General features: G+C 35.7%; 1 protein-coding gene across 4 annotated transcripts in view; it reads right to left on the bottom strand.

Moving 5' to 3' along the window:
- Window positions 1-15,599, bottom strand: part of LOC122813774 (sulfotransferase 1 family member D1-like) — a 506,318-nt gene that overhangs the window by 225,785 nt on the left and 264,934 nt on the right. For all 4 annotated transcript variants that reach the window (XM_044086270.1, XM_044086269.1, XM_044086271.1 and 1 more), the window contains exon 2: window positions 11,660-11,788. In XM_044086270.1, the coding sequence (XP_043942205.1) occupies window positions 11,660-11,788 (129 nt within the window). The remainder of the gene's footprint in view (window positions 1-11,659; window positions 11,789-15,599) is intronic.

The raw sequence follows: 15,599 nt of genomic DNA, 5'->3' as shown, positions 1-15,599 counted from the left end.
TGAATTTTGCCATTTTCTTATAAGACGAGTTGTTAATTATTCCACATAGATCCTTAGTACTGTATATGTTAAAAGGCTTTGTAACAAAAGCCAGTCTTGAGATATCATTTCATAATGTGTTTTGTATATTGAAAATCCAATATCTTTTGATCTCCTATACATTGCTTCAACAAATAAAGTTTTTACATTCCCAGTAATGAATACATTTCTATGTACTCTATCACTGAAGTTCTTTGTAATATTAAATGGAAATAAAAGATCAAACCAAAGCTTTATATCAATGTTTACATTAACAAAATTTCTGAAAGCATTAAAGGAATAGTTAATTAAATTCAGTTTGGTTGGTTTTGCAATATTATATTGTATGTTAATACATAATAAATACCATAACTTGTTAGATTTATCCATTACTGGGAGATTTTTTGATAGGATATTCTCATTTGTTAATATAACAGAATGTAACATTTTCTAATTAGAGGAGTAGCTGGGGTTTATCCAGTCAATAATAGTTTTAAATATCAATGCCTTTATACAGGTTCCAATATCAAGAAATCTGAGGCCTCCTTGTTCCCATGGTCTAATATGGTATGTAAAAGCAAATCTATTTATTTTAGGGAACCATAGGAATGTTAGTAGAAGTGTGTTTATTTAAGAAAACGCCTCTCAGGAATCACTGAGATAGCTTGGACTACATACAGGACTTTAGGAAGTAAGACGATCTTTATCACCTGTAGTCTATCCTCAAAGGTCAAAAATATTTTATTCTACTTATTCACAAAAGTTTTTAATATATTAATAGTTTCATAGTTTCATAGTTTAGTACTAGGCTATCTGCCCTGGGGCATTTGTAAGCCTAGCCATAGTGATGTGGCTTTCGCCACCCGATGAAATGGTACTAAAATGCACAGAATGGATTTATAATACTGTGCCTCTGTCTAGTAGTGGCACAGTGAAGGTCCCCTTATATAATAGAATTAGTTTACTGTGCCCGTCTAGTAGTGACACAGATGTGACCCCTGGGGTAAACTTACGATCTCCCATCCACTCATCAAGATTTCTCTTGAAGAGAGTCAGTGAGGGACTCTGCCTAACATGAACTGGGATCTCGTTCCAGAGCATGGGAAGCCTCTGGGTTATGAATCTATCCCTCCAGCATGTCCTATTCATACTTGTGCCGAGGTTTAAGTCTTTAGCTCTCGTGGTTCTGATGGATTTGGATTTTTTGAAGTGGAGCATGTCCATCAGTTCCTGATTGGACATGGCCTTGTACGTCAGGCAGAGATCACCTGTGAGCAAGCGGTACGCTACTGAATAGAGCTGGAGTTTACTTAGTCTGGCAGAATAAGACATATGTTAGAGACCCTTGATCCTCTTGGTGAGGTACTTTTGTGGTCTCTCCAGCTGTTGCAAATGCCGGGTGAGGTACATACCAAATGGGGCATTGTACTCAATCATGGGTCTGATGAGGGAGGAGTATAGGGGTACAATGACATCCTTGGATCTGGATGTGAATCCCTTCATGATAAGGTGTGCAAGGTAGAATGTTTTTCTAACCACTTTGGCAACGTGGGTGTCAAATGAGAGGTCGCTGTCGACTTGGGTCCCTAGGTCTCTGATTACTTTTTCCGTACTCAGTGGGTTGCTATGTGATAATTTGTGGGTACTTTGTTTTTCCCAAAGGGGATGACTATACATTTTTTGGCATTTAGTTTAAGGCCATGACTCCGGCACCAGTTGTCCGCTTCTGTGAGGCCTTTTGTAGGATGTATGTGTCTGCTGGTGTATCGACTATGGCGCCTAGTTTGCAGTCATCTGCGAACTTTGTCAGCCACAACCCTCCCATGTTTGCTTTAACATCTGAGAAATAAATGCCGAACAAGAGGGGTCCCAGGACAGATCCCTGTGGGACACCACTTGTGACTGGCTTTGAGTCTGACATTGCTCCAGCAATTTTAACTTTATGGGTTCTGTCCTTTAGCCAGTTTGCAACCCATCTAGTGACATAAGGGTTTACGTTTAAGCTGTTGAGCTGATCTATGATGCCTGAGTGGGGTATTGTGTCGAAGGCCTTAGCCAAGTCCATGTAGGCTGTATGGACTGCTTTGCCCTCATCAATGGCTCTAGTGACTGTTTCGAAAAAGTCAACCAGGTTCAAAAGTCAGGATCTGCCCTTTACAAAGCCAAACTGGGTGGGGTCAAGTGTCTGTAGGTCCCCAATGTCTCTGTTTATGAGTTCCATAATGATTCTTTCCATAGCTTTGCAGACCAGGCTGGTTAAGCTTATGGGGCGGTAGTTCCCAGGGTCTGTAGAGGTACCCCCTTTGTGGAGTGGGATCACTGTTGCTGTACGCCAGTGTTCAGGTACATATCCTGTAGTAAGGCTAAGGTTAAATAGCATTTTTATGTGCAGGTTTAGCTCCTCTTGGAGTTCACATAGCATGCAACCCGGGATACCGTCAGGTCCCATTGATGCTGTGTTTTTAGCTTTGCTGAGGGCAGCTCTCACTTGGACATCTGAGATGACAGGGAGATTACATTCAGCTGGGATACATATTTCTTCTTTTGGGGGTGAGGGAGGGGAGAAATTTGCACTGAACCTGTCAGCCAGAATGTTGGCAATATCTGTGGGTTCAGTGTATTTTTGTTGTTGTGAACTAACTCTGAGCATATCTGAGGGTTTCCGCCCAGGTTTCTAACATAGCTGAAGAAGGCTTTGTGGTTATCTTTAGTGTCCTTAGCGATTTTTCTCTCAAAGTTGGCCTTGGATGTTTTTATGAGAGAACGTAGTTTTCTGCTAGTGTTGATCAGAGATGTCTTCCCTTTATGGGATTTTGCTCTGTCGTGCAGTAGCTTCCTTCTTTTGTTATACAATTTGTTAATGGCTGAGGTCCACCAGACAGGACACTTGCCTTTGGTGGAGAGGGACTTGGATTTATTTGGGATTGCATGATCCATGCAGTCTTGGAGATGCCCATAGAAAGCATTTGTGAAGGATTCAGCATTGTGGGATGTGGTACCCACTGACCCAGTGGGCTTAAAGGATACCATCTCAGTCTTAAGAAGAGTGAAGTCTGCTTTTGAGAAGTTTTTCACTGTGGTCTTTTGTGCTGGGGATGGAGGTGGGATATGTATATCCAGGGTGTTTAGCTTGTGGTCAGATCTCACTAGTGAGGGGTATACCTCCGGTGTGGAGCATTTTGTCCCCATGTTTGTGAAGATCAGGTCTAGTATATTATCTCCCCTAGTGGAAGAGGTGACTAGTTGTTCCAGTGCATATGAATTTATGAATTCCAGGAAGCTTTGGGCTAGGGTGTTAGGGCTAGAATAATGTACCCAATCTATGTTAGGGTAGTTGAAGTCTCCCAGTATGATGGTATTTTGTGATACATTCATATCCTCCAATGTAATGTATATAGCGCATCGTGTAAATGCATACTGCTTGTAGTATCATAATGTAGTTAGATAGGGGTTTGAATCCTGCATTTTAAAATCCCGGTACATGTGAGGCAGAGCACCTCACTGGCCTTGTTCAAGAGAAATCTTGACCGATGGATGGGAGATCGCAGGTATACCCCAGGGATTACATCAGTGTCACTGCTTGACAGAGGCACAGCAAAATAATGGGCATAATATCCTTCAATCGAAAGGGGTGGCATAAGCCACAAAAACTCTGGGCTAGGCTTATAAATGCCCTAGGGCAGATAGCCTAGTATGAACCTATGAACCTATGTCTTCAGGAAGGCTGAGTGGGGTTCCTGAGACTGGGAGGGTGGTCTGTAACATGCTACCAGTTGTATAGCAGTTTTGCCTATGGTTAGTTGCACCTGTATGGTCTCCGATGCTTCATGTGTTGCTACTAACCTGGAGGTGTGGGTGTCCTTGATGAATATGGACACTCCCCCTCCCTTTGTGGTTCGGCCCGGGTTTTGGGGCCGAAAAGCATGATACGAGGTATAGCCTGGTAGCGCTGGGGTGCTCTCAGGAGCCTTGAACCAGGTTTCAGTTACTGCACAGACGTCGATGTTCTCCATACTGAGGAGTGCATCGAGTGCCTGCATCTTGAGATTTAGACTTCTGGCATTGAGCAGCATTACCCTTAGTTTTTTCCATTTTTGTTTTCTAAGGAGGTGGGTTTGTCTTTTGAGCCTTGCCTAAAAAAGGCACTATTGGGGTGGTAAGAGCCTTAGCCAATATCCGGAAGCCCAGTGGTGACAGGTGCAAGCCATCCCTTGCAAAGCAGCGTGGCTTGTCCAACATGTCATCCCAGGCAGACAGACATTGGATCCCCTTAGAATGACACCAGTACTTGAGCCAATTATTAAAGCTGATCATCTTGTCTTTGTATTGTGGCATCATTCTTGGTGAGGGCAAGATGCTGCTCAGGGTCAGGGTCATACCAGCCTGGGCTACATAATCAGAGAGCTCCTGTATGTCTCTTTTCATGTAGTCCAGGGAGGTACGTCTCAGGTCATTCATGCCAACATGGACAATGACGGAATCATATTTGTACTTGCTTTGGAGTGACCTGAGTGCATTTGTTATGTGGCGGATCCTAGCTCCCGATAGGCAGCTCAGTCACCCTCTCCTTGTTCAGCCTGGTAAGCGGGACATTAGTGTGTCTGACTATAGCGTCACCAATTACTAGTGTATCAGGCATGGTGTTTGGCCTTAAGGGCTGTGATTGATTGACACACTGATTTATTGAAGTATGTGTTGCATGTGTTTTGTTTTGAGGTGGTGGATTTTTGGATGTCTGCTTTGGGAGCCTCTGTTGTTTTGGTAAGTTTTTTATTAGAGCCTCTGAGTATGTCTTTGTGTTTTTATGTGTTTGGTTTGCAGTTGGTTTGCAGTTGTAGTAGGTCTATGTGGGACTGGGTTTGTTGTGTGTGTGGTTACCATCTCCTCCTGTCTGGACATGCCAGCCCTGAGTTGAGAGAGTTCAGCCTCCAGTTTGGCTATATAGTTGCATCTCTCACATGTATTTGTGTTTGTTGGGAGGAGGAGAGGGTTGTCTGTGCAAATGAGACAATTGTAGCATTGTCTCAAGATACCCAGATTGACCAGCTGAACTGGAGAGGACGCCAGTAATCTACCACTCGACATGCTAGAACAGTATAAGGGAGTGCTGTGTCTTTAAGGGAAGTGGATATTCACAGGAGTGGTAGGTGGATGTAGTGCTTACTTAGTACGAGAGTGCTTACTTAGTAGAGAAGTTTTGATATTATTATAGTTTGCAATTAATGTGTCTTCTATATTTTTGCACAAGGCAGTCCCTAAGTACTTTAGGATGGAAACTTGTTTCCCAATAATATGATGCCTATTTACTTGTATTTCTTTCTTTTTATTCAATAGCAGAAATTCTGATTTATTGAAATGAAGACCTGAAATCATATAGAATTTTCCAATTAGCAAATCTAATTCTTTTAAGACCTTTTTTTTTGAGTTAGGCAATGTAAGAAGAATCATCAACAAACAGCATTATTTTATATTTATATTGGTCATATACATATATATATATATATATATATATATATATATATATATATATATATATATGGATTCCTATTACAAGAACAAAAGTTCACTACTTCAAACTTGTAATAGCAAGTCTCACTTCTGTGAAAGTTCACTTTAACGAAAGTGAACTTTTGCATAAGTGCACTTCACCGAAAACAACGCAGCACAGTGGAGGACATAAAAAACAAGCTATGTCCTCCACTATGGTGCAGCAGTCACGGACCTTAGGGTTAGGGCATGGGTTAGGGGATAGTTAGTAAAGCTATCCCCTTACCCTAACCCATGCCCTAACCCTAAGGTTCGTGACTATTGTACTATAGTGGAGGACATTGCTATGTACTTCACTGCGCTGCAGTCTTCACGGATCTTAGGGTTAGGGCACGAGTCATGGTAAGGGGACAGCCCTATGGGCTATCCCCTTACTATGACCCATGCCCTAACCCAAAGGTCCGTGACTACCGCACGGAAGTTCAGTACAACACCAGTTCATTATACTGAACTTCGCGTAAGTGCACTTTCGATTAAGTGCACTTTCACTGCAGTGAGCATTCCATGCACTATTTCGAATTAGTGAAAATTCGATCTAGTCTAAGGAACCCATATATATATATATATATATATATATATATATATATATATATATATATATATATATATATATATATATATATCTTTTATATTTGAATTGTTTCATACTAAAACAACAAGTCTTTCTATAGCTAATGTAAACAAAATAGGTGACATTGGGCAGCCCTGCTTGGTGCCTTTGGTGAGCTGGTTAGATTCTGAGACAAACAGTCCTAATTTAACATATGCTAAATTGTTTTTATAAACATTCCTTATGAGTTTAATAAAGAAAGGAGGAAACTTGAATAGATCTAAGACTTTGAATAAATAATCCCAATTTAAGGAATCAAAGGCCTTCTCTATGTCTAATCCAATTACCAGTGCTTCCTGATATCCCCATTTAAGAATTCAATAAGGCTTAGAATCCTTTTAATATTGTCATGTGTGTATCTGTTATATATAAATCCAGTTTGATCTTTGTTTATTTTGGATAAGGGAATTTTTATACCATTAACTAAAATGGACATGAATATCTTATAATCATTATTTAGTAAGGATATTGGTCTATAGGCAATATAATATTGAGGTTCTTTATATTCTTTCAAAATAGGAGTAATTAGAGAACATCTCCAAGGAAGAGAGATCATTCCTTGTGATTGGACTTCAAGTAACATTTTATGGAGTAAAGTAGTTGTGGATATAGGAAAGAGTTTATATATTTCTATAATTTAGCCATCTATCCCTGGGGCTTTATTAGGTTTACTTTCTTTTATCCTATCTGTGGCTTCTTTATATGTGATTGGCCTTTGAAGATCTAGCTTTAATTCCTCAGGAATTTTATTTTGTTTAGAAGGGATTGCTTCAAACTTTAACTGAGCAACTGACAGACTTTCCTTTTTATAGTGTTCTTTATAATGTTGTTTAAATGTATCAAGGATGTCACCTATATCTGAAACTTTTTTTCTTTTCCCCCTCATGTAGGATGTTAACAATATTATTAGCATTAGATTGTGTTTTAATCTTCAGAGATAACTTTTTAGATGCTAAGGTGAGGTGGCATAAGAGTTTATCTGTAGTATTTCTAATGCTATATTGGTCTTGTGGGTTAGAATTTCATTATATTTTTATTTAGATCTTCTATTTTCCCTTTATTATCAGAAGAGTCTAAAATCTTATCAGATTTAAGTAATAAAAGTTGAGACTGTAGTTCTTGTAATTCTGATTCACAATCTTTAATTTTATTTTTAAACCAGGCGAAAGTTCTACCATATATGTAAGCTTTTAATGAGTCTCGAATCATGACTATATTAACCTCTGAAGTATAATTAGTTTCCAGAAAGAACTGAAGTGATAATAACCAAGGTTTAAATTATTTTATTTTTATAATGTAAGATGGAATTCTAGATGTGATGGTTAATGACTTAAACTCAATTTGGAACTTTAAAACAAAAGAATTATGATCAGATAATGGACACAGAATTATTGAAAAAGAGATTTTCAAGGATAGGTCTTGAGAAATATGTATTTACCTATTCTGGTTTGAGTACCAAATCTGTAGTCTCGATGAGAATATATTAATGAATTAGTATCTCTTAAATTATGTGTGTCTAATAAATTAATTGCCTCTGTCCATTATTTAAGAATTTTTTCAGTAGCAGATAAGCGAAGAGGCCTCTTACTAGTAGTTTCTAATGTATCAAGTATACAATTAAAATCTCCTCCTGTTATTAAATTACCTTTATAATTATTAATTATAAAGTCTAAATGTTTTTTGCAGTACTTATTCCCATGCCAGGGAACCAATATAAATGTATTAGTATCCATATTCTATAATTAAATTTCAGTATCATAAGAGCTATAAGACCCTCTTTGTCTACATATTTGTAAATAATTTCAGGATTGATAATATTCGTTTTCCATAGAATTGTTATTCCTCTGGTCTTAGACTTATGCAAGGAGCAAATTAGAGTCATGTATTCATTAGGATTCTATATATAATTATCATTTAATTTAAAGTGGTTTTCTTGAAGGAAAACTATCTGAGCTTTATTTAGTTTCAAATATCTTATCAGGTGAGAGCTTTTCCGTGGATTGTTTAAACCATTAGTGTTTATAGATAGTAATGTTAAGCCCATAACAGTATACTTCTAAAAATTAACTCCACTCTGTTTTCCTTATCTAATGCGAAATTCCCTTCCAATAATAATAATATTATATCAGTTTGTGTTATTTTATTTAATATAGTTGGATAAGCTTATTTTATCAACAAAATCAAAGTAGATCTTAAGTCAGGCCTGGAAAAATGATAAAACAATTTAAGTGTGATTTTATCTAATAAAGTGAATCTGAAATGAACTTTCTTCTGAACCAGACATGGAATGGTAATCATTCCTAGCCTGGGAGACAAACATAGGTCTACTGAACTATCCCTCATAAGATGTCAACCATCTTTATCCTAGCTCCATAAATTAATTTATTTTAAGGAAACTATTTATATGCATATAACTGAGAATAGTTCTTGCTTGTATACCACACCAGGATATGCTCGCCTTCTTATAAATTGATATGTAGATCAAAGTTAGACTATGAATTTTATGAATATATGAAAAGCATCCTAGTGTAGGAAAAGAATATATACAATTTCCAATTTGTTGTTATATAGCTTTGAAATGATAATTACTTAATAAACAAATTATATATTGGTATATTTACTAAACTTTTTAGTTTATTATATAACTTACTCATCAAGCATCATTAGTTTTGGTATAGATAAATGCAGTTCCAGTCATAATAAATTACAGAAATTGATATATTTAAAAATGTTACCATATGGGTCTATATTAGATGAACGAAAGTTCATCTTAGCGAATGCTCATGAGTGAAAATTGCGGCATTTGAAACCACAATTGTGAGATTGCGGTATAGTGAATATGTGAATATTTGCCCTTTCCTCACTGTAGAGCGATCTCAGAGTTGGAATATATAGTTAGCGGGGGGGGGGGGTGCAGCCCCCCACAATTGCAGTTTCGAGTTCCTGGATTTTCACTCATGTAAGCGTTCGCTAAGATGAACTTTCGTTCATCTAATATAGACCCTACCATATGACTACTATTGCCGGTAAATAAGTCCTCAAATCAGTTTTAAGACATTTAATGGATAAACAGTAGTTTCACCATTGGTGGCTAAAAATATTCTTAAACACAACTAAATAACAGTTTAATTACTAATAGCAAAACAGCTACTATTTAAATAGGATCTAAATATTAATTATTATTATCAAAAAAGAAGGGAGAAGAGAAAGAAAAAAACATTTCACCACTAGTTCACCACATAAATATATTTCAAGCCTAGACATTTTTTCAAATATATTATAAATAATGAGTCAATTTGTCAATGAAACTTGCAATCAATGTCTATGAGAATGTAGGTAGTTTTGAGTCTGTTGCCGAGACAGATCCATTACAATGACAATAGCATATTAAATGGCACTTTTATAGTTAAATACAAATGCCATTCTTTCAATCACACATGCAAAGCAAAAACAACCACACATAAAAATCCTACTAATCTACTTAAGACCTATACCAAAGTACGTATCTGTACAAGCATTACCACAATCCATCGTCAACAAGAAGGAAAATATATACAGAATTGTCTTTGCAATCTCCCTGATCTACACATATGTACACACTCATATAAGTACTTCACTTATTAGAACTTGCAAGTGCCAGAAAACATTTGCAGTTTGGATACCCCCCACAGCAAGAGAATAGGTTGTCATATGCAGGCACATAAAAGCGTGCATCAGTAATCAGTTTTGAGCTGGAAGCAGCAGCCTGGTCTTAAATTAAGTCAGGACATCGCAATAAATGTTATTAGCTTACTAACAAACAAGATCACGTACAGACAGAAAATAAAAAAGTTTACTTCTGATGCATAGTTCCCTTCCCTCTAGTAAAAAAATCTAACTGCCTGAATAAGTACATCCTTTCGGGTGTGCGCACTTATGCCACCAGCTTATTGTACGTTTTTTATTGTTTATATTTTCCCCTAACAGATTTGTTTGGTTTTCAATTGAATTGTACAGGTTGTAGGTCACATTATAGGTGGGAAAAGTTTTGAAATTATTTATTGTGGTCTCGTGTTTTTATATCACAAAAACCTGGTATTTTAACAGGCATGTGTACACTTTTTATACCCACTGTAGACCTCGGATCTTTGACAGATGCTGGAAGTCATAAAACAATTGCATTCCTTCATACTTTCAGAGGTCATAATGAGTTCACTCTAAAGACAGTACAGAAAACTTCTCAGCATTGACTCTGTCTGTAGCTGTAATGAAAACTGAAAGATACCAGCTTTTATTGTGTAGCCATAAAGTAATGTAATTTCAGCTATTTTTCTGAAGTTAGCCTCCTACATTCCAGTTTCCACTGTTAAAATATATATGTTTAAACAGTTACAATAGTGCATGTACATGTATGCTCTATTCCAGTAGGGTACACTGTGGTTGCATTACAAACAGCACTTTGCAAAAACCTTTTCAACAGACACTTCCGTACCAGCATTTGATATACACATGACATAAAGTTCTAATACATTTGTAACACAATTATCTTATATAAATCATGTTGATATTCACAAATTACATATAATTATTTAGAAAATTCCAGATAGCTGTGCTGGCAGTATCCCCCTTTGTCATAACTGATTATGAAACTTGGCAATGGCCTTTAGAATCTAAATTTGTGTCTCCTTTTAAAATCTTATATTAAATCATTTTCTTTTGAATAACTATAGTAATGCTTAAATTATTATGTATACATCTAATGTATTGTTTCTTCCAATGGCCATTACAGATTAGTTAAAACAAAATTCAACTTCACTTAGCTGAGCAAATCCTGCTGCCATGTTTACATGAGCCAAGTTACTCCTACAGTTCAAATTCAGGGACACAGCTATATAGAAATGTTTTAGTGGTTAGTAATATGGACAGGACTAGACAGGAAGGATATTAAAACTGTTATGAACCTTAAAAAGAAAACAAAATATATAAAATATACTACTTACTCACTACATTAAGGTCTTAAATAATATTTTCTTCAGTAAAACTGCACTTAAAACAATTTAAGTTTTATCTAGGTTGCTAACTGTAATACTGCATAAACTATGGATCCAAAGTTGATCTTCTGATAACCTGTAGTTGCTATATTTGTGTTATTATTATTTATGTTATGTATATATCCATTACTTGCTCAGGCACTTGTGTGTGTATATATATATATATATATATATATATATATATATATATATATATATATATATATATATACACACACACACACACACACACACACACACACACACACACACACACACATATATAAATACATACACATTACTTCTTCAAGCACTAATATCATCACATGCATCTTTCATTTTTTTTAAATTATAGTGCTATAGGTAACTGAAAGATGATAATTTTTGATTAACCCACTCATAGGGTTACCAAAATAAAACATATATATGATAAGATTTACAAGTTCACAAGCCAAACTTCAACCTTTAATCTTACCTATTGGTAGGGGGTTAGGTCCTCCAAACTCCAGATAGGGGACCCTTTCATGGGTAGGACCCCGTCTGCATATCTCAGTATCTCCGTTATTGTTAATCATGTCCACAATTTCACTGATCCATGTTGTGCCTATTGAGAAATGAATAGGTGAGATGGAACTTTGTCAAGCACACAGAATACAAGGGAGACACACAAAAACTCACAGCAACAAATGTAATACAATTAGGTACACTGAGGCACTTGTTCACAGTTTCAGAGCTGAACACTAAGCTAACTGCCTTGAAGTGCCATTTTAAGCCTAGCCAATAAATTGAAGTCAGAATCAAACCTTGTACCTTCTGTCTATGTATAATAGCATTAATTATGAGGGCGCAAGTCTTTAATTACAAGCACATTTGAGAACCAGAATTCAGTACCCCATGCAGTAACACACCACCACATCATGGCACTCACAATTAAGACCACAGTAACAGATGAGGGTGCCATGATACCAGACATCAGGCAGGAACAGTAGCACATTGATTTATGATGGCACCATGTTCAAGCCATCTGTACCATACCAGCTCATACCACACACACACACACACACACACACACACACACACACACACACACACATGCACAAAACTCGAAAACTCTGTAGACCATGAGATTGTGTGGTAACATTGCACATTTGCTTCATGTAAATGGCTGTCTCATGGAAAACCTGACAGAAGAACAAAACAGCTCTTTTCAGCCAAGATTGCTTTAGCTCTACAATAATACTCTCCACTACATTGCAACTTCATAACTAGTTATATAAAACTGAGTTGGGAAGACCCTTGCATGCACATCCCCTAGCAATAGGAGCTTCTGCTTAATTTAAACATTTTAATGTTATCTTCATTACCTTTTATATGAATATATGTGATATGAGATATTTTTCATTTGCAGGGAACAATACCAGAATATAGCAGTTTACTAAAAATATCCCTTGGTTTTGGTGCAATAACATCTTTTAAATTATCAGTCTGAATAGAAGGGATACTATCAGGCCACACTTAAGCTCTCTTTTAGTTTGATTAATTGCCTTAAGAACAATATCACTAACTATATATGGTATAATATTCTGAATTAACGTTTATTAATTTGTACTAGGGGGTGGAAAAAAAGTTATTAAATTCATTGGCTATTATTACATAATCAGTTATTAGTGCATAGATGTTGTTCTTAATGTTTTGTATTAACTATAATTATTTTATGTTAATTTCCCCTCAAATATTTTTTTTTCTTTGAGTTTTGATTGCAAGGATTTTGTAACTATATTTAGTTTATTTTTATTTTTTTCCTTGGGGAATTTTTTATACACTGAGAAAACATTTTTTTTCTTTTTTCTTATATGATTTAATTAAGTTATAACTCTACCAAAATAATTTTTTTTTCAAATCACTGACTTTAGACGTGAATGTTGCAATCACATCCTACTTGAGTATACATTTAGGAGTTGCATAACGAAAGACTGTTTCACTCAATTGATCTTTATCCAATAGCTTATGGAATTTAGTGCATTAATTATATTATGATAGTTAATTTTGCTATAATGAAATGCATTGACAGTGGATATCATGTTTAAACTGATCTTAAATTCAAATGATATAGAATAGTGATAAGAACTGCCCAATGCTTCTTTTATGATAAGATCTTGAATACTACTTGGATTATTTGCAGCAAAAATGTCTAAAGTATTATGTCAAGTACAATCACAGTTTAGTTGGTCACATTTATCATAGGACAAAATACTAATGAATTAATTGGAATATACAGAACCTGCAGAAAGAATCTATATCATGATAACTAAAATCCCCAAGCAGTAAGATTTTCTTAGTATTATATATAGTATTTTCACATCAGGGCTACAAAGCATGTTAACTTTTTTTTGGTAGTCACATCCTTCATGATTATTTCAAGATACAGAGTGTTGGGAATATTTTCATTCTCTGCCAGGAGGAGGTTCTTTTTTCCTTTCTAATAGTAACATTTTTTTTTTTGCTTTTGACTACTGGTTTTCACATTAGTATTACTTATTTCATTTTTAATGTCCTGATTATGAGTATATTGCCTGGTGGTTTTAAGTGAAACTGTAGTATTCCAATTACAGTTAAAAAGATTGTCAGATTTTTGTTTTATCTCCAATGTCCAAAGAAGCTCATTTTAGAAGTCAGTACAAATAATTTGGGGAGACATAGGTGTTTGTTTTGCGAAAATCTCACACTAGGTACAATCCACTAAGTAATCATTTTTGAAGAGATCGTGTACAGCATAAGAATGTAATGAATCCATACTGGAAATGACTTTACTAAAGGTGAGTAGTTAAGCTTACCTCAAATTATGTTTGAAACTTATATGGTAAAATAATAGAGGTCTGGTTTTGAAGGTAACAAAATTAGGTTGAAAACAACTGTACAATTACAGCTAATACAGAAGGTGATTTTAAAATTTGCAATTTTTCCATATTTCCAATTGATGAAACATGTGGTGGCAAACTGTTTGCCAAAGGACTAACTTTTGTCCCTAGTAGAAGTAGCATACATACTGATGGACTTGAAATTATATACATGGAAACTAAACTTTAATCTGGTGTTTCCTAACCAGTCAAAAGCAATGAATGTCAGGAGTAAGGGTCTCTAGCACATACAATCCCCCAATAAACCAAACACTGCAATTGTACGAGAAAATATGTGAACTAGACATGAGGAACATGTTAAATGAATTTCCAAACAATTTTGATAATGTGACAAAGGAAGAGACTACTAAACTAAATGAAATGAAAAAGTAAATATAAGAATAATGAAACCAGACAAAGGGGGTGGGTTGCTGTGATGGAGAAAATTGACTACATTGATGGAATGAACAAAATACTCGCTGATGTAACATATGGAAAAGTAGCCTCACTAATTGAATTAAACATTATCTGCGAAAAAATCAGGGGAGAACTGAATGATTTATTCATTGAACAATGTATCAGTATAGATGAATACAATTATTTGAACATGGTAAACCCCATAATACCAACTATCTTTGGGATACCAAAAATCCACAAAGATATTAAAACCCCACCTTGTGCCCAATTGTGGATGGTCGAGGATACATCACACTTTTGTGTGAAGTTCTTAGATAATAAACTTAAAGACTTAGTACTTCAAAATGAACACGTGAAAAGATTCATGGGATTTCTTGAGCAAAATGAACAAACTCAAATTCCATGAAGGGGATACTTTCCTTAAACTTGTGGAAAATGATTTATATACAGTGATACCCCACAATATGGGAATACAGTGGTTCACTGACTATCTTTTAACTAAAAATATTCCACAAGAAAATATTAATTTATACAAAGAACTACTGGTGACTATACTAGGAAACAACTTCATTTATTTTGAGGGTCAGTATTACTTACAAAACAAAGGGATGATGATGGGGTCCCCATGTGACTCTTTATAGTGACCAACATTGTAATGATCCACTGGGATACAAACTTTCTTTTCAACAAGGTTATGGAGTCATGCAGATTTTACACTCATTATCTGGATAACATCTTTATTGTTTGGAAAGATGAAAATGAAAAAAATATACCTGCCTTTTTCGACTACCTCAACACAGCAATTGAATTCCGAAGATTTACACAAGGAACATGACAAAATGAAATAACCTTAGATGTACTAATAACAACGGATTTTGAAACAAAAACATATGCATCACAAATATAACGTAAGCCAACCTATTCTAATGCCTTCCTTCATTTCTTGAGTTCACATCCAAAAACACAAAAGAAAGCTGTGGGTAAAAGGACAGTTTGTGAGGGCAGCATGGATGACTACAAAGGAGGACGTCTTTCTAAATGGATGTTTCTTACTGAAAGAAATGTTTAAAAGACGTGGTTACCCTGAACAATTTATCAGTG

Source organism: Protopterus annectens, chromosome 10.part0, assembly GCF_019279795.1.
Source record: "Protopterus annectens isolate FY-2018-M chromosome 10.part0, PAN1.0, whole genome shotgun sequence".
NCBI lineage: Eukaryota > Metazoa > Chordata > Ceratodontiformes > Protopteridae > Protopterus > Protopterus annectens.
This window is presented reverse-complemented; position numbering and strand designations above follow the sequence as displayed.